Here is a 25,243-nt window from a genome sequence, read left to right as displayed (position 1 = left end):
AGCCAAGACCCTGGGCATTACAGAAATGTATTTTCTGTTTTCCTGGAGTAAAAAATGAGCGCACAATCATTTGAGAAAAAATGTGTAAATTTGTGGTCTTTGAGAAAAATCAGTACCTGTCTTTGAATGGGTGCAGATGGGGAAGGAAGAGAGAAACAAGGCTCCAACCCCCCCAAACTTAATTCTGTTGGCTTCCAAAGGGAGATTGTGAGCGGGAGGACAAATTTTCCTACGTTCTGATGTAAAAATTATGTCTGTCACATAAAAATTGTGGCCAGGGTGACAAGTTAAAGAAAAAATGTACTGTGTGATATTTTTCTGAGCTCCGACTCTGGTGATGTCATCACTCACTCTAAAGGACCACATACACACCCATTGTAAAGGCTGAAAATGGGTGAAAAAGTTTCAAAACTTGAGAGCTTGTCATGAAGAAACAATTGAAGATATGAAAAAAGAAACACTTTGAAATAGGGGAAGGACGTGTCAACATTTTAAAGTTTAAATGGAGTCTCTAGGTGAAAGCATGCCTGATCAGTGGAGGTTTGAAAAGTAGTGTAATTTTGGGTGGTTTTCACGTCCGTCCCATTCATTTCCAATGGGAGACTTCTACGACGTTTTCGCAAATTGCGTTGCGAAAAATGCGTTTTTTGTAAATCTGTATGTAAGCACACTATTCCCTATCCAGCCGCACTTTTTGATGTATAACTTGTCTGGGTGCTCTCAAAGCTGTGGGAGGAGTAGCTGACCGAAATTTTGTACGGAAGAGTAGAGATAAGAAGAAACCCACAGGATAACAATAGTGGCCTCGGGCTTCGCATGGATGGATGGCAAGGGAAGTTTACAAAAAATGGACATCAGCTCCAGACAGTGGATGCCCTTCACGAAGCCATCTTCACCACTTGGAACAACATTCCCACTAGCCTTTTGAAAACACTTGCATCAAGTATGCCAAAACGAATTTTTGAAGTGATCAACAATAATGGTGGAGCTACTGATTACTGAGTCAGTTTTTGACACTTTAATTTCTTTTTTAGGAGGTTTTTGGGTTTTTTTTGAGCTGTGGTCTTAAACTTTTGATCAGCTGATGAACAGCCTATTTGAGTTAAATTGTTGTTTTCAATAAATTGCCTGCTCACAACTTTTGGTCTCTTGTTCCCATTGCTTCTTTTTGTATTTTGAAGCTCTACTTAGAACCTTCCTAAGATCCAACTGTGCAAAATGCAAATTCTTGCCATTTTTAACTGGTCTTAAGATTTTGATCAGGAGTGTATAATCAGAGTAGATGAGGGGAGGTGGTGATGTCATCAAGTACCCTGCTACCCCAATTGCACATTAACGGCGATGCGTTCTCCCGTTCTCGCAAGTCCATACTCACAAGTGCTTGCGTACTTGAGTATTGAGAAATGGCCCTAGACTTTTGTAGGTAGCTAAAAGGTCCCACGGTCCATCTGTTGTAGTAGAAGTTAGATGTGTACAGGGTGAAGAGAAACGGTGAGAGCACTGTCCCAAGTGGGGCCTTCGTGCTGTGAATACCACGTCCGACACACAGTCCTGAAGCCTCATGTACTGTGGTTTGTTGGTGAGGAAGTTGATGGTCCATGCAGCCAGGTGACAGTCTACTCCCGCTCTTTGAAGTTTCACCCTGAGCAGAGAAGGCTGGATTGTGTTGAAAGCACTGGAGAAGTCAACGAACATGACTCTCACAGTGCTGCCGGTGTTCTCCAGGTGAGTCAGCGATCTGTGCAGCAGGTAGACAACTGCATTGTGGATCCAGATGTGGGCTCACCTGGGGACAGAGGTGTGAATTTAATGTGTTTGCACAACGCTGCTACAGCACAAATCATGGCTCGTGAGCGACGTAATTAATAGTGCAAGTTGTGTCCAAAATGTTACTTTGCTGACGTGCTCTCTAAATTGTCCACAGGTGTGATTGTGAGTGTGCTTGATTGTGTGTCTCTCTGTGTAGCCCTGTGATAGATTGGTGACCTGTCCAGGGTGTCCCCTGCCTTTGCCCTAAGTCAGCTGGGATAGACTCCAGCCCCCCGTGATCCCAGTGAGGATTCAGCGGTGTCTAGATATTGAATGGATGCTACCACAGCTGCATTAGCATGTTGGATTTAGAACGTGAAATTTTTGAGGAGATCCTGTTTTATATGTACACTTTTAAGCCAAAAAGTTAAGTAAGCACTATAATTGCCTCAATATAGATGAACACACAGTGTAATATTCCCTTTGAGAAGCCAAAAGAATACATTAAGCAAAATGGATGCATAAAACAAAAATACTCAAGAGTATAGTACATATATTGTACTCAAGTACTGCAATTTCAGTGAGTGACATACTTGAGATCGTAGTTACCTTTTAGCCCTGCCATTTGTTAGAAAACACACTTGTTCATGACATTACGACAACTGTTTATTAGAAAGCAGATTGTCAATGGTTAGCGCTTCATTCCACAGGTATTGGATATGTTGTTTTCTTGATTTTGTCACAAGTTCAGTCTTCAATTTCATATTCCAAACAAGCTTGAATAGACAGGGTTATCATTTTAATGGGCTTTTACTGATCCAGATGAACTGAGTAAACAAACCGGAAACTTGGGTTTTGTCTTTTTTTTTTTTTTCTTTTTTCTGTCATTACACAACTTTTTGTCATCATATTGACAAACATAAAATAACCAATATATTGTCTGTAACATTAAAATTATATGATGAACATTCTGCTCTCCACATAGCACCAAGTAGTATCATAATGAAATACCGTCAGCAGTATGACCAGCAAATCAATTTTGTTCCAGCTGCACAGATGGACCACATGTTGGTGATACTGTCCCACTACTCTGTTATTAAACCTATCCAGCACCACAGTGACGTGATATGTAACAGGAATTCTGGAGGCTCAGCTGCTGAAGGACCACATCAGTGAACGCTGGCCCCTGCATCTATTTAAAACTCTCGCTGTTACATTTCCCTGTCCATGTATGGGAGTTCCTGATGTGCTTGAACCATATATGTCGAGGTGAAATGTTTAACTTTTTTAAAGCATATATGATAGTCAAGTTCACTTTCAACCATTTTCCATTCATACCAGACTTCTACAAAGTTTCTGATGTTTTTCCTACTTTCCTGGCAGCCTTTCAGTGTTATGACATGTAATCAAGAAAGTACCCCTATGAATTTATAAAGAGACTTCTATGCACATTTCCTTGTCCAATAGGCACTATGTAGGCACAGTCTATTTGTGCTACACTGTACATTTTCATACACGTAGGCAAATTTTATTAGATGTGCCAGATTTACTAGCTAATGCCAGTAAGTGCAATACTTTTTGTCATCCTTTTAGCTGCATGTCCACCAGAAGAACTAAGTAAGAACCATTTAAAGTGCTCAGATCTTTATCGTGCATTTTGAATGGAGGAACCAAGGTCTAAATTAAGTTACAAGGAAATAGCTTTACCTGTCAAAATGTCTTTTTATGAGGGTGAGTATTTTTAACAGTTGGGGCTTGTAGTCCTAACTGTTGAAGACTGGTCGAGCAATATAGCACTGTTACAAGCATTTTACCATTGCCATTTTAAAGAAATTGCAACTGCACATCACTTTTAATTTGTTTCTTGGAAGCTACCAAGTGTTAAAATGTAAGCTCTCTACTGTCCTCGCAGGGTTTTAGACTGTGGTGGAAGTGATATGGGCAATAAAGGGCTGACGCAACCAGCTTTTAATTTCTTAAAAAGTTCCCAAACATTAGTCTTACTCAAAGTTCTGATGACTATTGGTCGAAATGCGACCTTTCTTTTGTTCTCCTCCACAGTTAAAGAACCTTTGTGCAATTGACATTTTCAGATAATATAATCAATTGTGCACTTCTGTTCATCAATTGTCAATTTGCTGTCCCCCTGTTTTCTAGTGCGCTCTGTAGACATTGCTAAGAATTCTGACACGTTGCTCTAGCTTCAGAATGCCATCAAAATTTGAGCATTTAGCCATACTTTGGAGAAAACATGACTGAGAAACATGCCAAGCTTAGAGATTGAAAACATGTAAAGGCTCATTATGCTGGGTTGTAGTAGTTTAAGCTGTTTAAATGTAAGTTTTAACACCCAATTCCTCTATGAACCTGACCAAAATGGCAGTTTTTCACGAAAGGGTAGATCTAAATTAAACAAGCACTTTTCAAACATACCGTGAGTGTTTGACTATCACTATTACTGCTCAACAATAATGGAACATTAAAAATTGCCTGTCATGTCTGTTTTAACCTGATATTTAGACTTATAATATGCTGTAGTACACTTTAGAAAATGGTTCAAAGCAACTTACAAGATAACTACAGTCAATGCAATTTTAGGAAAGAAGCCAGAATATGAAATCCACTTCAGCTACAACAAGTACAGCGAATCAATGTAACCTGAAAAAAGATCTGTAAATTTTGATAGATGTTGAGGTCATAATTTTACTATTCACTTTTATTCTCTCTTCCAAATATATTTGGCTGACCAGTGTATGCAATTACATGTCAATTCTATTATGAGCCTCTACAGTGGTGCCCTCTCATCAAAAAAGGAAGCAGGTTGGTGGCAGCATTCTTTTCGTTTTCATGCTGCCACTTCCCCTCATGATAACGCTGTCCCTACCTAAACACACGCTCACTTCTCGCATGTTCCATGTAACACCTGATGGACTTTTAAAAAACTTTTTAACAAGGGGTACCCCAGTAGCTCAACTGGATAAGACGACAACCCATGTACAAGGGCTATAGTCCTCGATGCAGCGGCGGTGGTTCGAGTCCAGCCAGCGGCTCATTAACCGCATGTCCTTCCCCCACTCTTCTTCCCACATTTCTCTATCTGTCTACACTGTCCTGTCAAATAAAGGCAAAAAGCCCAATAAAATAATCTTTAAAACAAAAAAATTTTTTTAACAAAACAATTGCACCTCAAGGTAGCAAACTTTTTCCAGAGCATTCAGTCATCCACCGCAGTCTCTGTCAACACATGAACTTTTCTCAGTTGTTATGTAATTTTAGTCTTTTCTATAGCTTCCAATCTTTATAATAAACCACTAGGATATTTTTTTAAGCCAACATGAAAAACAAGCCCCAAAAGTCTGAAAAACATCTGCAGTTCAATAATAATTGAGTAGACCCCACCTAATACAGATGTGTGTGATACAGCTGAATGCTCCAGAAAAAAGTGACTTTGCAAACCTTGAGTTAACATTGTTCAAGGTTAAAAAATGAACTTTAAAGCTCAATGATACAGCGTCTCTTAATGCCTGGGGCAGGGGAGCAACGTTATGAATGTGACAGAACATGAATGCTTGGGCAGCATCGAAGAAAACCAGCTCTGTTCTCCACATGACCAGCACCTCCCACAACAGTCAGAGAAAGAGCACACGCATCTCAGAGACCACACCATGTCTTGTCTTTGACAAACACTTTAGATTTTACAGTTTCAGTTGTCAATGAGTGTAGCAGAGGGTGTTAGCAGTCAGGCTGTTTACTGTGCTGGGGTGCAGCGGTGGCTCTTGTAGGTGCCCAGGTGGCGAAAGCTGCGTCCACACTGCTGGCAGCAGTAAGGTGTGGCGCCACTGTGGATCCTCTGGTGGGTGTACAGATTCCCCAGCTCCTTAAATCGTCTGCCACATTGAGGGCAGGCGTAAGGGCTCTCGCCAGTGTGCACGCGTTGGTGTCTCTTGAGTCCCGACAGCACTGAGAACCCTTTCCCACACTGAGGGCATGGGAAGGGGCTCTGGGCACCGCTGTGGATAAGCCTGTGACTTTTTAAGCGAGCTGCATGGCGGAACCTCTCTCCACACTCTGGACACATAAAAGGCTTCTCTCCAGTGTGGATGCGCTGGTGCTGTCGCAGGTTGCCAAGGTAGTTAAAATGGCGGCCGCAGTCGCCACATTCATAACCCCCCTCAATTTTAATTTCCTTTTTCACATGCCCGCCTCCTTGACTGACGTTCATGCCAGACCCTAGTCCTGGGCTTCCCTCGTTCTGACCCCCTCCAGCCCTCCTGGAATCACCGCTACCATCTCCCATGGTGGTCGCAGCAGAGGAGGTGGACTGCAGGGCCTGGAGAGCCTGGGCACCAGCAGAGTCCGAGTGTATCAGCTTGACATGTTCCTCCAGGAACACAGAGTCAGGACAGAAGGTTCCACACAGCGAGCAGATGTAAGTGTGGCTGGAAAACTGCTGGCCTGAAACCAAATACATTACTTTGTTAATATGGTTATATAGTAAAATACAGGGTGCCAGAGTGCAACCAAAAATCTGTCAGGTGTGACAACAACAACATTTTTATCGGTTGCACTGGTGTGGCTGACATTTAGCAGGATTGTCTCTGTGTGCATACGAGGTGTGTCAGAAAAGTTTCAGGTCTGGTGTCACAAAAGATATATTTCAAATCCAAACTACAAGTTTTCCCCTTCAAAGTAATCCCCCTGGAGTCTAACGCACTTTCCCAGCCTTCTCTGCCACGCTGCCATTCACTCCTGGAAAGATTCTTCCAGGAGGGTATCTTGATGTCATCCATGTCTTCAAAACAGGTCCCTTGATGATTCCCTTGAGCTTGGGGAAAAGGAAAAAAATCACACAGAGCCAGGTGGGATGAGTAGGGAGGTTGTTCCAGCACGGCGATGTTTTTCTCAGCCAGGAACTGTCAGATGCTCGGGACATTGTTAGCAGGTGCATTATCATAGTAAAGCAGCCACGACTTGTCCTGCCACAACTCTTGCCTCTTCTCAGGCACTGAATGAAGCAAACGCTGCAGGATCTCTTAGTAGACATGCTGGCTGACTCTCTGAAGGAGAAAACTCGTAGTTTGTAGTTTGGGTTTAATATATATCTGTTGTGACTCCAGTCCTGAAGCTTTTCTGTATGCGTATAATAGTGATGCACAGATGAGTGGCTCACAGGTAAATGTAATAGAAATTTTCACAGGCTCAGGCTAGTCGGGTTAAAAAGTAACTGAACAGCTTGTCCGATTCACTTATAAAGACTTACACTGTGTGCAACAGGATAGGCTGTGATACCAGTCCACCTTCTCTGTCTCTTACTCTGACAAAGAGCAGCACTGGAGGGTGTAGGTTCTCTGCCCATGTACACTCTAAATAAACTCAGTTCACTGCAAGATACTTGTATTAACTCATTACTTAAATACACCATTTTAAGTCATTGTTAAGGCATCCATGATGTGGGAAGTTGTGGGACCCCTGCTGGTTACGGTTGGTTAATTAATGCATATTTTTGCATGTTGAACCATGTAGATTGACTTTGATAATAAGCTGAGTGTGTATGGGTATTGAATTTAATGTTCTTTTTGAAATTTCTTGTTTCTGGTGATGGTGTTTACTTATGTTTTCTAACTTCAGTGCTCTGGCTTTTTCCTGCTGTCGCGCAGCATTATCCCAGTCAATTTGATCATGCCAGTTGTTAACACTGTTGATGCTGGTATCATGTCTGAGCAAAATGTGGTGCATCAGGTCACTTTTGGTTTGGTGAAAGGTCAGCAGATTGATTTATCTGGGAGGGAGAGGCCAGTAGCCCTCAGTAATTATGAACGCAATGTCGACTAGTCAGTAATAAACCCTCCACTAGTGTCTGCTGCAAGCTCCAAACCCACTGTCCATGCACATTCTCAGCCAGGAGCCATGTAATATGTGTATTCTTCTGACTTTTCCTTTTTATTGACCACTCACCACATTCTCACATGTCTGCAATCATCTTGTCAAATATAATATGTCAGATTCTGAGCCAACTTTTCAGAAAACTGGACTTATTCTTAAAGTAAGAATGTGAATTATATGCTAAGCTGGGGAATGGACTTTGTCACTGATTATGTATAAATGTTTATAGATTAATGTAGGTAGCTTGCCCCGTACCTCCCTCAGGCCTGTCTGTGTTGCCCTCCAGGGGACTTCCTCCCTCGCCTGGAGAGCTCTGGGGCTCCATGGAGAACTCAGGTTGTTGGACATGTGAGAGAGGAACCTGGGCCTGCTCCAGTGCCCCCTCCTCCCTCCTGGCGGATTCATCTTCATTCTCATCATCTTCTGTCTCACCGGTCCGGGTATTCTCACAGTTAGGCTCCTTCATGACTGGGGAAAAATAAAAGGAAAACTTTTGTCATCACATATAAGTTAAAATAGCCAGTTTTTATCTCAACATCAGACTGACACAACAGCTGAAATCACTATGAGGTCCTAAACTTATTTTGATAGAGTGTTGCTTTAACAGATAAACTGTTAACAATTCTAGCTCGTTGAAATTTTCAAACATAATATGTACCCACGTAAGTTCAAAAAACAAGATTGGAACCGGCTTTAAACTCAGCGACAGTTGTTTTTTTTTTTTCATATAGGGACATTCACTGTCTAACAGTTATATTAATACAGTGCCTAAAAAAAGGATTCATACCCTTTTGGAAGTTTTCCCCTTTTTTATTGCTTTTCAACACTGAATCTTGCTCAATTTAATTTGGCTTTTTTGACAAAAAAAAAATTACAAAAATTTTTGTCATGCCAGGGGCTGCAAGGTGGCTCTGTGGTTAGCATTGTTGCCTCGCAGCAAGAAGGTCGCCAGTTCGCGTCCCGGTGAGGACACCCGGGATCTTTCTGCGTGGAGTTTGCATGCTATCCCTATGCAGCGTGGGTTCTCTCCGGGTTCTCCGGCTTCCTCCCACACAGTCTAAAATCATATTGAGGTTAATTGGTGATTCTAAATTGTCTGTAGGTGTGAGTGTGCTTGGTTATCTGTCTCTAAGTGTAGCCCTGCAATAGACTGGCGATGTGTCCAGGGTGTCCCCTTCGCCCTAAGTCAGCTGGGATAGGCTCCAGCCCCTTGCGATCCTAGGGCTGGACCCGAATAGTCGAATAGCTGACTAGTCGTTCGCTGTGTTGGAATCGGGATATCAAACTTGATCTCCGAATATCCCTGCCGCCGTGAAAACGGAGCCGTCACCGCTAACCTAAACACAGAAACTGGTCTTTGCAGCCAAATGCGGCCTGTGCATCACGCTCACTTCAGCTCGTCGGAGCCCGTCAGTGGTAAATCAGTTCTCCTGGCTACCAAGAAGACAGGAGAACAATCCAGAAAAGCATAAGTCAAGGGATGGATACAAGAACATTTCTAACTCACTGAATAGGATATAGCACATACGTAAATCTACCTAGCATGCCGTCCTCAAAAACTGAGTGACCATAGAAGAAAGTGACTAGTGAGGGAGTCTAAAAAAAGACTAAAAGACACCTTGAACTTCTCTGAAAGAGTTACATACAACTGTTGCATGGGTTCTTCACCAACCAAAGCTTTATGGGAGAGTGGCAAAAAGAATGCCACTGTTAAAAAAAAAGTTCATTAAATCTAAGCAAGAGTTTGCCAGATGGATGACTGTAGTCAACCGGAAGAAGGTTCTTTAGTCTGATAAGACCACAATTAAGCATTTTTTGGCCATTACTCTAAAGGTTATGTTTGGCAGACACCAAACTCTGCACATCATTACAAAAACACAATTCCCACCATGAGGCTGGTGGGATACTTCTCAGCAGCAGGACCTGTAAGGGTTGTAAAGGTAGAGGGCAAAATGAATGCAACAAAGTATAGGGATATCCTAGAGGACAACCTGATGCAGTGTGCAAGAAGACGGCAGCTCGGGAGAACACTTGTTTCCCAGCAAGACAATAATCCAAAGTGTGCACCCAAAGCGACACAGAAATGTTTTAAAGACAAAGTGAATGTTTTGGCCGAGTCAGAGCACAGACCTTAATCCAGTTGGCAATGTGTTACTGGACTTGACAGGTGCTATTCACTCACAATGCCCATGCAACCCGAAAGAGTTTAAGCAGTTCTCAAAAGAAGAATAGAATAAAATTACAGTGTCCAGATGTGCAAGGCTGATTGAGTCCTATCCACACAACCTCAATACTGTAACTGCAGCCAAAGGTGCATCTGCTAAACACTGACTTGAAAGGGGCGAATACTTACGTAATTACTTATTTTACAAGTTATATTTAAAATTAGTTAATATTACTTTGTATAAATCTGTTTTCACTTGACATTAACCTTTTTTTTTTTCTTTTAAATTTCTGTCAAAAAAGCCAAATTAATTATGTGGACCATGATTCAATGTTGAAAAGCAATGCCAAAAGACAGATGTTTAAATGACACCAATAAAAAGAAATAAATATGGAAAGCTTGCAGAATGGCTGATTCCCAGTCAGCTCATCAGGTGAACAATGTTTACATGGTGAATGCTTAGACGTATAGATGCTGAAATGGTATTTAAATTATATATTTTGTGTCAGTGTGTGTATTTTGCTTTGTACTACACACACAGGGCACGAACACCACTGTGAGTCCACACACACACACCTTATGATTGGCACTGTGTGGTTACCTTTCAGGTCTGAAGAATATTCCATTGGTGCTATCCACTCGTAGTCATACATCCGTTTGCTGCCTGAGGGGAGCATACTGAAAATGTCATCTGCGGTGGACTCGGAGTCTCCGTGCACAGGCCCGGAGCCGGCCATCCCGCTGTCCGGCCACAGGGTGAGGGAATGCGGGTCCGGTTCTTGGCGAGCCTCCCTGTCACTACTGGCTTGACTGCTGTGATCGTCCATTTCAGCACAACCCCTCGAGTTCTTGTCTTTCATCAGATAGTCACAGATTGCGTCTATATTCTCCTTCTTTACGCCGGGCATGACAGCTTTGGCTCTCCTGGGGTCTGTGTTGTTGTGCTTGGTTCCGGAGCTGAAGTCATGTTTCTTGAAGCCAGCCTCAGCAGATGGTTCCATGGTCGTTACGCCAGGGAAAGGATCCCTGCCATCCCTCTGAACTGTGTCCAGTCTCGCCTTTAACACTTCAATTTCCTCGGTTTTCTCGCGCAATTCCATTTTCAGCACTCTTATCCTGATGCTCACCATTTTGCGGATCTCAGACAGCGCTGTCTCGAGTACCACGGTGATGTTTCTACCGAGGTGCTCGGTGATGTCGCTGACCGAGCAGAGGAGCTCCTCATCGGGCTCCAGCTCCAACAAATCCGCGTCAGCTCGACCCACTGACCCGGGAGGCTCCATAAAGGTGCCGTGGAGTTCAGGAGACAGGCTTGTTTCAGCAAAAATGTGGTTTCTTTTGCGACTCATAAATTATTTTCACTATGAGCTGGGTTTTTTTTGAGAGTTGGGCTAGCTAAAAGCTACTCAGCTAGCTAATGTTTGGATGATGCTGAAAGACTGTAGATTAGTCAAGTCTACGAGAGTTAGCGTGCGTCTCACCGGATGTAGTAAAAATCCATCTTCAAAACAAAAGCATTTTCATCTTAAACCGCTATCTTGACGTAGACTCAATAATTAGACTTTTTTTTTGTTAAACAGTGAATGGAAGTATGTTTATTGATATTTGACACTTGACAGATATAGTCAGAGTTGCAATACAGTCTGTGGCAGTAATGGCTGAATTCGGTAGAGTTTAGATGAATTTTAAAAGCAGCGCCCTCCAAAGTATACGGCAGGAAACAGTCTTCAATACTACAAATCCAAAACTAGCATACTATGCAACATGAACAGTGGCCGACATAGTTGTTATATATTGAACTGAGCAGAATCTGACTCACCTCACGATTTAAACAGATCAGATATATATGAACCATTCAATTCTCCTAAAGTTCAACAAATGTTATCTTCAGGTAATTTTTTGTAACGCCTTTAGAGAACATTGCGATAACATTATCTGAAGGTTATTTCTGAACTTTTAGTTCAACAAGAATGTTCTTGAAATTTCACGTTCAAAAACATTCTCTAAATGTTGCTTTTGTAGAACTTCCATGAAACTTTTGAAAAACGTTCCCTCAATGCTAATTTGGGAAAACTTCAGAAGGCCTTATGGGAATTTTCAGGGATGTCCATTGACCATACACTTTTGGGGAAAAAAAAGTTTTACAGTCTTGAGGTTGTTTACACACTATTCTCAGAACGCTCGATGAACGCTCATGGAATGTTAGGACTAGAGGCTGCGCATACATGCATACATAGAATGCTCTCTGAACTTACAGTCCCAGGGTTTTGGTTCCCTTGTCCTGCCACTGTCCTCTGCATCAGCAACTGCACAGTACTCTAGGAAAGTTTACTAGAGATCACAACTTAGAACTTAATAGCTTATAATAATATTGTAACTTATTCATACCTTAAAATATTGATGGTCCCATACACCTGACTATTTCACACCCATAGCAGTTCTAGGACCAGCGTACAGGTGCCACAACTGAACGTCGTTTTTTATTGCTTTGTGATGATTTTATGTCTCTTTATGATAGTTTTTTTCACTTTGGTTTTAGTTTTTGCCTCCTTGAGATCAGGTCTGAGCCCCCCTGAAACCTTTGGCTCCTGGCCCAGTGGACTTGTTCAGTGATTTATTTGTATGTGCAGCCAATAAAAGAAAACTGAATACAGAATGCTCACACCATTCTGAGACTAAAAACCCTTGTACTTTACACCACTGAGTCATCTGACAACTACTGTGCATAATAAAAATAAAGTAAGTGTTATATGACAGTGGATTTTTCAGACACAATGCAGCATGTGCTATAACTTGAGTGCCGTTATGTATCTTGTGATTCCATTATGGGGATTGTCTGATTGCTGGGGTCATAAATTCCTGAGTGTTGCTCCAGTTTTAGGCCAACACTGCTGCTGCTTGGCTGCAACTCTGAGCTGACAGAGGAACTGACTGGAGGAAAGGAAATGCTGACTCTGTTCCTGGGATGTTTGAGGGAAAACACACACTTTGGATTATACACTAATCCAAGGTCAGTCACAGACTGAATGGAAAACTGAATGGAAAACTGAAGGGGGAAAGTTTGGAATAGAGAGTGTGTACATCCGAAAGGACATGCAGTTTTCTTTGATTATATTTAGGAAGTCAAGCTGGTTTTGATGTTAAAAAACAATAAAAATGTAGTTTCAGTATGTCCCTAACCTCCCCCCTATTTAGTCATTTGGTAATTGAAGGCCCTTTATTTATCCAGTGAGTGATTATTAACCTGAACATTGTGACATTGTGCACTGCAGTTTTGGAGAGAGACAGTGGAAACTTTTCATTGTTGAATTACACAAAAAACAAATACTTGTTCTGGTTGTTTGAACAGATGTGTAGGTATCCATCCTACAGCATGACACAAGTAGAAATAATATAACCTTTTTTCTACTGTCAGTGCAGTAGACCTCAGTAGCCTATGTAATTTGAGTCAAGTTCACCAGAGCAGCCCAAGAAATAAATCAAACTCAACTTCAAAACAAAAGTTGTCAGTAATGGTCACGTGTCGTCAGTTTTCAACCTGAGCATGAATTCTGAGGTCAGATAAGAACACAATAAAATAAATAAAACTTAACAAGCAAAGAAGGACATCAAATACATTAAAAAAAACAACAACAGATCAGGCCAATCTATAAAAAACTTAATTCAACCTCCTTAAAATGCAACCTTCCAACGAAACAAACAAATAAATAACAATATGTAGAATGTGTGTATAATATATCATATTATATTATAGAATTGAATGTATAATATAATATAATATAAAATAATGAAAAATCTAAAAAGCAAAACAAAAACGCAGAGTTCAGTTTCTCCTGAAATCACCACTGAAGATATTGTGTCGTATTTTCTTCTGATTTCATGCCAAGTAAACTGGCTTTATTAATAAGTGTTAGTTTCATATCTGTGGGGACTGGCCCTACTGCTTTTCACTCTCTGCTCTCCTCTCACCCCAACTGATGCTGCAGATTGAGGTGGTTCTTTTCACGATATTGCAGTGTTTTGACCTGACTATGTGGCTCAGACTTAAATATGTTGATGTTTTACAAATAAAATTGAAATTACCAAAATTATTACATTAGAAAATCCACATGCATGTATGTAAATATAAGAAACTTTTTTCTTAGGTTTTTCAAATGTGCCCAGAAACACATTAAAACTTAAAAAAAAAAAAAAAAAATTTCATTTAGCTGTAAAGCGAAGTAGGTTTATAACAATAATAACAACAACAACAAAAGCACGGTTTCCTAATTATAATTCAAATTTCTGAGATTCTGTTCAGTTGATTTCATGCAAAACTTTGAAGGCTGGAGGTGTAACAATCATTTTGGGTCGGCTCAGGTTTTGTCAAGACATTTATTTTGAAAGCAAAACCGGGACGAAGTGCCGGGCACTCCCGTCTCTTATAACGGAGTTTCTGCGCGCACCGTACCGAGGCATGTGATCAGCTGGCGTCGACCGACCACAGGTGAGCGGGGAGACTGAACGGTTGTCTTGGAAATGACAGCCGTGTCGGACCAAGGCAGTCGGAGCCACAGGTACCGGAGAGAACTCTCTGCTGACAGCCAGCACATGGCAGAAAAATGGCACCGGCAGAGCAAAATGGGTAAGATTGATTACTAACATTAGTTAGTTATTTATTAAGTTCAGATCCAAACCTCCGGAGAACATACACGCATGTTTTGCTAAATCATTGCGGACCTCATATGGGGTAATTGTTTTTATTTGTTTGTTTCAACTACCATATTTTGTGGAGCACTTTAAACAGTTTTAACCATCTGTTCATTGATTTGAGCTGTTTTTTCCCTTTTTTTTTTTTTTTACTCAACTTTGTCAACTATGCTTAAAGCTTTTGAATTGAATTTAGTTATAATTTAAATTGTTTGTCATTACTCTTAGTAAAAAGTTTCATTTATTCTTTTAACTAACTGTTTCAACTAAATATATGTTGTAAATAACTAGTTAAACAGTTCATCCATTACCTTTGGTTATTTTAACTACTCAGCTGTTTCCGTTGTTTCTCCTGTTATTTCTCCTGTTTATCACTTTAATTAATTGTTTTAACAGTTTATTTATTTCAGCTACTCTATTTATGTAATTACTTTTATCCAACTATTTTAACTATCTATTCATCATTTTTAGCATTCCTACCAGCATGGTCATTACTTCTAGCTAATTATTTTAAGAGTTTATTTGTTAATTTTAACTAATGATTTTTAACAATTTATCCATTACATTTAGCAAATTTTTTTAACGATTTATCCATTACTTTTAAACATTTTAAGAGATTATTTATTACTTTTAAGTAAGTATATTAACCATGTATTTATTACTTTTAGCTGACTATGCTTCCAATAGTTAGAACTGAAATTTAGTAGGTTCAGTTACATTTAGTTGAGTATAGTCATTACTTGAGTAAAAGTATCCTTGAGGGTGCTGATATGGTCCATCCATTGATGAATTTGTGCTAAGCTGTATCATTAAAAAAAAAAAAAAAATTATTATTTTATTACACTTTTACAAAAACACCAAACATTTTTCTTAATCTCAAAGTATGAGCCTTGATAAACCTAGTGTTAAGACTTGATTGTACTTACTGACAGACACACATGGACCATGGCAGACAACTGCTGGCACCATGGACATGTAGTTAGGGTCCGAGGACCTGCTTCGTTTCTTTCTTTCTTTCTTTCTTTCTTTCTTTCTTTCTTTCTTTCTTTCTTTCTTTCTTTCTTTCTTTCTTTCTTTCTTTCTTATTATTTTCCTGACCAACACAAAACCCTTAATTTGACCCCCTAAACATGCTCAAAAACTCACCAAAATTGGCACGCACCTCTGAATCGGCGAAAAATTTGATAAAATGAAAAAAAATAAACAAAAAACAGGCTCTGTAGCGCCACCTAGTTACAGAAAACACACTAAAAAGGCCCTAGCGGCCAGGAGGGGTAGCAGGGGTCCTCGGACCCTAAAAATGGTAACAGATAGCAACACTATGAAAATTGCCTATTCGTAGGTCAAAGTCTAGTGAAGGGGAATAAATTGTCAAAATGGAGGTCAGATGGGCATGAGGTTGCAACACGGACCAAGGACCCGATCAACGCTGCTTGCAGCTTTAATTAGGGTCCGAGGACCCCTACTTGCAAAGCAAACGGGCAAGGACCTTATTGTTCCCGCTTCGTTTCTTTCTTTATTAGGGTCCGAGGACCAAGGTCCAAGGATCCCTGCTTGCAAAGCAAGCAGGCTATTGTTCCTGTAGTGTTTCTTTCTTTCTTCTTCTTATTTGCCTGATCAACGCGAAACCCTTAATTTTACCCCTTAAACACACTCAAAAACTCACCAAAATTGGCACGCATCTCAGAATTGGCGAAAAATTTGATAAAATGGAACAAAAAAACAAGAAAAGGCTCTCTAGCACCACCTAGTTACAGAAAAACACTAAAACGGCCCTTGCGGCCAGTAGGAATGTCGTACAGAGATCAAACCAACACCAAAACGTTCGTCTCAATGACACCCACAACTCTCGCGCTGACACAGCTGACCTATCTCAAACAAGAAGTCCGCACTTTGCCTTTCAAAGTAAGAAAATCCGTGAAAACATCTTTTGGGAAAACATTATCTTGTCTGACACCGTAAATGCTTGCTTTGCTCCAGTAATGTTTCTTTCTTTCTTCTTCTTATTATTTGCTTGACGCACATAAAACCCTTAATTTGACCCCCTAAACACGCTCAAAAACTCACCAAAATTGGCACGCACCTCAGAATCGGCGAAAAATTTGATAAAATGAAAAAAACAAAACAAAAACCTCTCTAGCGCCACCTAGTTACAAAAAACACACTAAAACGGCCCTAGCGCCCAGTAGGAATGTCGCAAAGAGATCAAACCAAATCTCGTGCTGACACCCCTGACCTATCTCAAACAGGAAGTCCGCAATTTGCCTTTCAAAGTAAAAAACATCTTTAGGGAAAAACTTATCTTGTCTGACACCATAAATTGTATCAGCCTGAAACTCACACAGGAGACAGAGAAGGCCTTGATGTACAAAAGTTCTGAAGGGATTTGGCGTTTCTCAACCGGTTTTCGAATGGCGAATCGTTAAAGTTGATGAGCTCTAGTTGGCTCCTTCAACTTAAAGCAGGTTTAAATTGTGTCAAAATGGAGGTCAGACGGGCATGAGGTTGCAACGCGGACCGAGAACCCGACAAACGCTGCTTGGAGCTTTAATTGTTCTTGTTACACTACTTTCTTGTCTGCTTAGAGTCTGTGCATGTGCACTACTGCTCTTGTAGAGTAGTCACCACACAGATAACATCAAGTTGTGTTTACTGATATATACACTAATGGAAAGCTATCCCTGAGTTGACACTTTGAAGTCATTATTTAATACATTTAAACTTTTAGCAACTCATCATTAGATCCTAAAATTACATCTACACCCCCTTCATCAGTGAAAGATCCATAATGTATTAAAATTCTAAAATATTTGTTTGACATGGGATGTGTCCTGATGTCTGCACTGGAGGTTTCAGGACCACAGCGACTGGTTCCAAGCCAGTTGGGATGTCACAAATCCTGCATGTATTTTCTAGATGTTTAACTAAAATTTCAGGCGTGTTCAGCGAAGCTTTCCTTGTACAGCAGATAAAGGTGAAAACATACTCTGTGCAGACATCATTCTGCACAGTGAAGCTCAAATATCAAAGTCAAGAGACAATGAGCAACACATCTTTTAGCTAGCATTTAAACCCAGTTAAAATGCTTTGATTGTATCTTTTTGTTGAGTATATGGAAAAAAGTGATATGAAAAAAAAATTACTCACATTTATTCCTTCACACCTGGAAGCTAACACAACCACAGTCTGCTGTGAGCAGCACTGGAGCAGCCGGAAGTTCAGTGGTGGTTAATAACAATGGGGCAAGTTCTATTCTTTCACATCTCACTCCCACATTCATTCCAGATTGATGAGCAACCTTCAAGCCACTCTCTAGGTCACTTTACCATGTCAGGAACTGCTAAGAGTTTGTTTTGTTTTCAAGTTGAAAGCACTATTCCTGTATGCTGTGTACTGTACTGTTATTGCAGTGTTCTTTATTATTTCATCCTTGTGTAATTATATTATGAGTTGGATGTTTTATCAGGAAAGTTGGTTTTGTTTCAGATGATTGTGTCGTTTAGTTGCCATTTTTGAAATGCAGAAGCTATGTCAGCCATATCAGTTATTATTCTGTGATTAAAATCAAAGTATGCACAGAGGAAAATGAAATGACCGCTTCCACAGTGTGGCTTTGTGAGTAACTTCAGCTCTGCTTCATCTTGTGTTTTGCAGTGCGTGGCTTTTCCAGAGATGCAAGCCTGAAGGGACCTCTGTCAGCATGTGAGGAAAACTTCCCCACAGGTGACTTGAGATCACATCTATTTTTTGTTGTTTTGCTTTTTGCTTTATTTAATTTTTTTTGCAGTTCACCTGTTTGGTCCACATTAAAATAACACCTATTGGATGCACAACATTCATGGTTCCAGAGGATGCATTCTCGTGATTTTGCTAAGTTCCTGAATTTTCATTTAGTACCAAACTCACATCATTCTCAGGTGTACCTTGTGCTTAGAGGCACTAAATCTGTGCTTTAGCATGCTAACATTTTGGTAATTAGAAGTAAATCAAGCTACTGTGCCTGAGTGGAGACTCAAACATAGCTATAGAATTTGAACTGTTATTACGAAATATGTAACTTTGCATGTCTATTCAAAATTTAGCCCAGCTAGTAGAGGAGCGAATAGGTTAAAACCTACAGTGCATTTTCATCCTCAAGATTGTGTCAATCTGAGATGTAAAAGAAAAAAAACAACAGATTTTAATCAGTTTCTAGTCATCAATTAAAATACAACAGATTATTGGCAATAACAAGTTAACTCCATTGTGCAAAAGATGAGATTTCCTAGAGTTGTATGCTTCCATTAAAACAGCATTCAGATGACACTCAGCTAGATTTTATACATTCATCAGAGACTTGTTCAACTTAATCAGTCTACTGTCATTATTTACCTGCTGGAAATATCGTTTTACCTCAGGTTTTCAGCAGAGCATTGGTAATAGGAAGAATGGCAGAAGAGCTAAGTGAAGGTGTCAGAATATTTTTTCAGACCCAAGAAGGGCTTTCTCAGCATTACAGCTGGACTGAAGGTTTCTAAGTGGACAGTAGTTTTGTCATGATACCAAAAAACTGAATTGACTATACCCTGACCAAGAAGTAAGTTGTTGTACTTCACCCTCTGGGTTGCACCGTTGTGGAAAAGGATTTATACTGCAGCAGGATAATGATCCCAAACACACCCCTAAGCTTTGAAGAACTACCTGAATCCCAAAAAAAGACCAAGGAATGCCGACTGCAGTTGAATTTCCTTCACAGTCACCTGACTTCAACCTTACTTAACATTTATGGGGCACTTGAAGACTGAAAAAGTAAAATATTTCAAGAAGCTCTTTGGCGCATTGCCACATCATGCTGGATTAACAATTCTGGACAAAGTGGTAGAGTCCATATTGCTTGAGTTCTCCTGTCACTAAAACAAAAGGGGAACGAACAAATACAGAGATATTCTGACATTCTGTCTTTAGTATATATTCAAGTATACATATTTTGTTTTTACATATGCCTTTAATTTGATCATATACATCTCAGCACATTTCTTGATAAATCCACAGCTGTACAGTAAAGTCTGTGCAGCCTCTTAACATAGCACCATCTTCCCCATAGCACAACAATTAGCTGCTACATTCGTGGCAATATTAGTTACCACATCTAATAGCTGGTGGTATAGTGAGCTACATTCTTCCATAAACTTTACGCCAAAGATCTAAACAATCTTAAAGAAAATTATGTTTTTTTTCCAGTACTTGTTGCGTCATCTTATCTGCTGCCAAATACTCCTTGACAGTTGACAAAAGGTTAATAACCCAACTGGATAGAAGGTGTCATTAAATTTCATTGCACTTATATAGCACCTTTTAACTGTGGTTAGGTATTATAAGTGCTTTACAATTTGTTTCTCATTCACCCATTCACACAGGGACACCAGTGGTGGCAGAGCTGCCATGCAAAGTGCCTGCCTACCATCAGAAGCAACTTGGGGTTCAGTGTCTTGCCCACGGACACTTTGACACGTGGAGGGGGGGGCAGAGAGTGAACTGCTAATCTTTAAATTAGTGGAAAACCTGCTCTGCCACCTGAGCCACAGCCAACCATGTTTATTATATGTTTATGCTTCGGAGTACGATAATTTATCATAGGATATTGCTTTTATTAGTATTGTCAGTCCTGACTATCTCAAGAGCAAATATCCATCTATGCATGTATCTATTAGCTATACGCACTTTTTTCTGTGGAGCTTTACAGGGAGAACCAATCATCTGACCTGTACAATAAAGTAACCTCAGTGGAAAATCATGTGAGAGAATTTAAAGTAGTTTACACCTTGAACCTGTGTGTTACACTGAAGTCACTTATTAAACTCTATGTTAGTCACTCATTGTCATAATCAGCTCACATCACTGGATGAGTTTATTTTACAGGTAGCTCACTTGCAGTTTGTAATTTAATCTTGGGTGTGAGCTGGTGAGTTGGTTAAGATATCACAAAAACCTGTGTGATATGTTAAGGCGTCTGTATCCGATAGGCTGCAGGCTGTGTCTCTGGAGGTGATCGGCTCAGTCGGGCCACAATGCCTGAACATGGGGCCCATCGCCTTACAAGTGGAATATATTTTCAACTGTCAACAAAGATCTGCTTAGGAAAGCTGCTGTCAACCTCAAAAGCTCAAAGAGCTTGTGATATTGACCCTATCTCTGTATGCTTCTTTAAACAAGCATTTAGTTGTTACGAGGACACTGTCCTAGAGAATGTAAATTCATTTTGCTTTATTACGCTCGTAAAACTACAATTGTTTAATTCAAAAGATTAATGATCTCGACCCTCTGGTCTTGAGTGCCTTATGGTCTTCTCAAATTTACCAGAAATTGTTGTCTTTACAACCAGTTCTTATCTTAATGTGAACTACATCACTGAGAATTTTTAATCCATCTTTACTCTAACCACAGCCCTGCACTAGAAAAAGAAGTAAATGATTTTAGAATGAATCTGAACGAAGCAAATATATCAATTCTTGTGCTGCCTTACATACCATAAATTATAGCATCCCAATGCCTAACATCCTTCTGACTTATCCTAGGCACAGTCCTAAATTAAGTGGTCTTTTCTGACAAGACAAGGCTATGTGATGTCTCTGGAAGATTTGGTATCACCTAAAATTGCGGTCATGGGTGGTGTCCCTCAGGGGTCCATTCTTGGACCCATCCTGAGAAGTATCGTGAGAGAGTATGAAAGTGATATTTAACCTCTTCTAAAGAAACACAGTTGTGTCTTCCCTTCTTATTTGATGGCATTAGCCCATTGATGTAATGTTGCATCAGTCACATTAGACTGGGAGAACCTGGGTGTTTGATTGCGACATACTCTTTGATTTCCAGAGAATAATCACTGAAAATGCACTTTAGACAGAAATTGCATTGCAGCAGCCTTTATTGTCTAAGGAGGACACAAACAAACTACTCATTCTTTTATTGCTGGTAGACTTGACTATTGTAATGCCATGTTGTCTGGCCTCCCACAGGTCCCATATTGTGCCCTGTTTCAGCAAGTTAATAAAAGGCTCCCATGTCCCAAGAATGTGTGTTTCAACTTTTTAAAGCACTGCCAAAACAGTTAATTTTACCATGGATGTATAACCCCTGGTTTTAGTTCTAAACAGGCTGTTTCCATGTTGGCAGATTTAAATGCAATAAGTTGATGCTGTGTCCTCCTTCTTCCAGGAAGAAGACTCTGTTTGTATCTTTGACAGCTAGAGTATGGCAGCTGTCGCTTTTCTGTTGCCTTCCATTTTAAAAGTGAAACATAAAAAATATGTAAATGAGAGCAGTTTTCCTTGGAGTTTGGGTGTATTAAAATGCAGTATATGTGAGCATACAAAGCAGTAGAGGAGCAAACAAATGTCAATACTACCTGAGCTTAGGGTGACGCCTAAACACAAAAGCAGTATGAAAACACAGTGATGAATGTTTCTAAGTGTATTTTATATATTTATTGTCTTATCTTGTGTGCAGCCTGCTCAGTAATGCCTGATCCCAGTCATGTACTCATGGCTGCTGCTGCCTGGTTATCGCACAAAGCAAGAACCACGAAACTATTTTGTGATTGAGTGTGGACTCTCTAGTGTTTTTGTCAGAGTTTTTTAGCTGAACTTATGGTTCTGATTCTGGATTCTGGATGTCGTAACACATCATTCCTTTTACAGAGTACATGTGAGATTCTCTGACTTCCCATGTTGAAAGTTTGTCCTGGAAAACTACTTGTGTTATTACAGCAGTTATGACAGCTGAGAAAACTTGAGATTCCCCTATTCATCCTAACTTCTCTTGGGATGCTAACTGGATGTATTTTGACAATGATCCTGTTCTCATCACCAGTACGTTCATGTACATCTTCAGCTGCAGAGCTGTTGATGTCAGTAAGCTCCAATATTAGTGAAAATGCTATGAACTAACCAGTAACCAGCTGCAGTTCCATCATGGTAAAGTGACAAAAAGCCAAACAGACACATTTCTATATCATTGCCTGGTTTAGGTATTGTAACAGTGAGACAGCACTGCCGCCATCACACCTACAGACAATTCAGAATCACGAGGCAACCTCAGCGTGTCTTTGGACTTTTAACTCCACACAGAAAGACCAGGAGTCGAACCCATGATCTTCTGGCTGTGGGGTGACAATGCCAACCACTTCTCTACTGCATGCCGCCCTAATTTTCAGTGGACAGTTTTTCAAGAACCTTTCATTGTTTAATATTTCACATCTCTGCCGACATCATACACTTTTTAGAAAAAGGCAGGGAAGACCAATGCTTTTTATTATTATTATTATTATTATTATTATTTTGACATTTTGAATTTAGAACATTGTTTGAATTATATAGTTTGAGAAATACCACTGTTGAGTGCAATTGTTTTTTTTTTCTAATGAACTGAATACCTGTGATGATACTGATTAGGGATGTCAGTGGTTGACCATTAATAAATTAGTGGCTGCTAATAATTGAAACAATAAAAAATAATAAATATAATGAATACTTATAAATAAGAATATTCACTAATAAGTCAGAAGACGAGAAACTTACATGTCAGCGAGGCACGGTGATGGTGATGTAAATTAGTGTTTATTTTATTTCATTAAAATACAGTATATTTCCTTGTTCATTTAACTGCAGTTTCATTGAGATGGTAGTGAAGTTAAGTTAAAATAAATGCTGTTGTGTATATATTTATGTTTGCACTGATAAATTCAGTAGACAAGAGGTGCAGATTTGAGGAGGATAATGACACACATTAATGTGTGTGTTATACAGTATCACAGGTGGGAATGGATTTATTCCTCTATTCGTAAGCGTTCACCCGGTAACAGAGGCTATAAAATTCTGTCATCCCTTGTTCTGTGTGTTCAGCTCTGCCTGTGCTGCTGGATGTGGTCAGGGGTTCTGATCATCTTCCAGCAGACGAGGAGTTACAGGAAATGCTGAGAGGGAAATTGCGCATTCTGCAGACTGACAGCGCTGAGGTCAACGCTCTATTCATGGTACAGCTCATGAAACATACACACACACCTGGCCACCAGCCAAAAACCTTTCTTTGTGGAATGTGAATAGATGAAAAATCCTCAAAACTTTCTCAAAGAAAAACAATTACACTTAAGAACTACATATCAAAAAAATGTATGAACTGCTTTTCTTTTCCCTCTTTACAGGAGTTGTCCACTCATCTTGTCTCCATTAACAGTGAAGATAAAGCCATTTTTGTAACATTCAAGACATTTGAGGAAATATGGATGTTCACCACATATTACACAATCGGTAAGAAGTATGCTTGAATGGACATGGAGTTGTTTGAACTTCACAAGTCCTCCAAAAACAAACCCACAGTTTTGCTGATACATTATGACTTCTATGATATTTAGAATGCAATTCTATGCCTGATAACCTGCAAGTTTATCTTATTGATCTGACAGGATACACAGGTATGTTCATCTATTTATGTTTAAATGTGTGTACAATATATATTAAGTACTGCGCCAAAGTGTGCCACTTTACTTTCAATAAACACTGAAAGTAAAGTGAGAATGCTGTAAAATATACGTAGGTACGTAAAAGTGTTTTTGCACGTGACATTTAATGTGTAAAAACATGTTAAAGTCACACATGAAATATGTAGAACAAAAGTGAAATGTGCTTTTCACATGGGAAACATGGTTTTGAAACACTTTTATAGTGTATATGTGTAAAACTCACATGTATTCTCATGTGAAACCCATGTGATTTAATTTGGAATTCATGTGTATTCCCATGGGATTACACAAAACCATTTAAAAAAAAAAAAAAAAATTTTATTGTAAGTGCACCGGGACTGCAAGGTGGCGCAGTTGGTAGCACTGTTGCTCCACAAGAAGGTTGTTGGTTCGGCAACACCATCAGGCTTAAGCTTGATGGTGTTGTGGATTGAACCCTGAACGTCTGATCCGTAACCCAGAGCCAGAATTACTGAGCCAACAGTGCCAATGGCCCACACAGAGGGAAAGATACTAGTAAAGCACACAGTGCACACGGCGGCAGGCCGCTGCAGGAGAGGGGGAGAGTTCTTTGTGGCAAAACAGGGAGGGGTTAATGCAAGCTTCATTAGACTCTGTGTCTCGCTTGTAATTTTAACTGTAATGCAGTGGGTTTTACATGTAATCCCATTTCTCTGATGGAATTACCGAAGCCCTTGCCTTTTTGTCACACAAAAAAACGTTAGCAAATTTTTACTATAGGTCTCCTGTAAATATGATAATCTGCTGGGTCAAAAATATACATACAACAATGCTAATATTTGGTTTAACGTCCCTTGGCTATTCTCACTTCAATCTTTTGATAGTTGTCCCCCAGCTTCAGGCAAGTTTCTAGTTGTATCTTTGACTACTCCTCTTGACAGAATAGGTGCAGTTCAACTAAATTTGTTGGCTTTCTGACACAGACTTGTTTTTTCATCACAATCCACAGATTCTCGATGGGATTTAAGTCAAGACTTTGGGGAGACTATTCTAGTCTGATTTAACCATTTCTTTACCATTTTGATGTGTGTGTGTGTGTTCATTGTCTTGTTGGAACACCATACAGGTTTCCCTAAAGAATGTGAAGGTTGTTGTCCTTCATTATTGTATTTACATTGTGTAAAGAACCAGTTCCACTAGCAGCAAAACAGCTCCAGAACATAATACTGCCACATGCTTCACGGTAGGTTTGGTCTTCTTAGGATTCAGAGCCTCTCTTTCTCTCCTTCAAACATCCATCC

The 25,243-nt window shown here is 39.9% G+C and overlaps 2 protein-coding genes across 2 annotated transcripts in view; one reads left to right on the top strand and one right to left on the bottom strand.

Moving 5' to 3' along the window:
* Positions 1-4,889: 4,889 nt before the first annotated feature.
* Positions 4,890-11,227, bottom strand: znf16l (zinc finger protein 16 like). Its single transcript, XM_008288386.1, has 4 exons — positions 10,398-11,227; positions 7,888-8,100; positions 6,007-6,204; positions 4,890-5,952 (listed from the first exon to the last, which is right to left on the bottom strand). The coding sequence occupies exons 1-4, from the start codon at positions 11,143-11,145 to the stop codon at positions 5,498-5,500; spliced, it is 1,614 nt and encodes a 537-aa protein (XP_008286608.1). The 5' UTR covers positions 11,146-11,227; the 3' UTR covers positions 4,890-5,497.
* Positions 11,228-14,314: 3,087 nt separating this feature from the next.
* Positions 14,315-25,243, top strand: part of sh3tc1 (SH3 domain and tetratricopeptide repeats 1) — a 25,461-nt gene continuing 14,532 nt past the window's right edge. Inside the window, 5 exon segments of the mRNA XM_008288385.1 lie at positions 14,315-14,420; positions 18,140-18,208; positions 23,365-23,495; positions 23,664-23,815; positions 24,388-24,424. Coding sequence (XP_008286607.1) covers positions 14,315-14,420; positions 18,140-18,208; positions 23,365-23,495; positions 23,664-23,815; positions 24,388-24,424 — 495 coding nt within the window.

The sequence above is a fragment of the Stegastes partitus genome, unplaced genomic scaffold, assembly GCF_000690725.1.
Source record: "Stegastes partitus isolate 25-593 unplaced genomic scaffold, Stegastes_partitus-1.0.2 Scaffold556, whole genome shotgun sequence".
NCBI lineage: Eukaryota > Metazoa > Chordata > Actinopteri > Pomacentridae > Stegastes > Stegastes partitus.
The sequence above is the reverse complement of the archived record's forward strand: the minus strand, read 5'-3'. Positions and strand labels throughout refer to the sequence as shown.

Bases quoted from the DNA above. Each gene is read 5' to 3' on its own strand.
- znf16l (XM_008288386.1), bottom strand. From the start codon at position 11,145: ATGAGTCGCAAAAGAAACCACATTTTTGCTGAAACAAGCCTGTCTCCT. The intron at 8,101-10,397 runs GTAACCACACAG...ATTTTTCCCCAG, and splicing joins ATATTCTTCAGACCTGAAAG to TCATGAAGGAGCCTAACTGT. The intron at 5,953-6,006 runs GTCAGAACGAGG...TCAGTCAAGGAG, and splicing joins TTCCAGGAGGGCTGGAGGGG to GCGGGCATGTGAAAAAGGAA.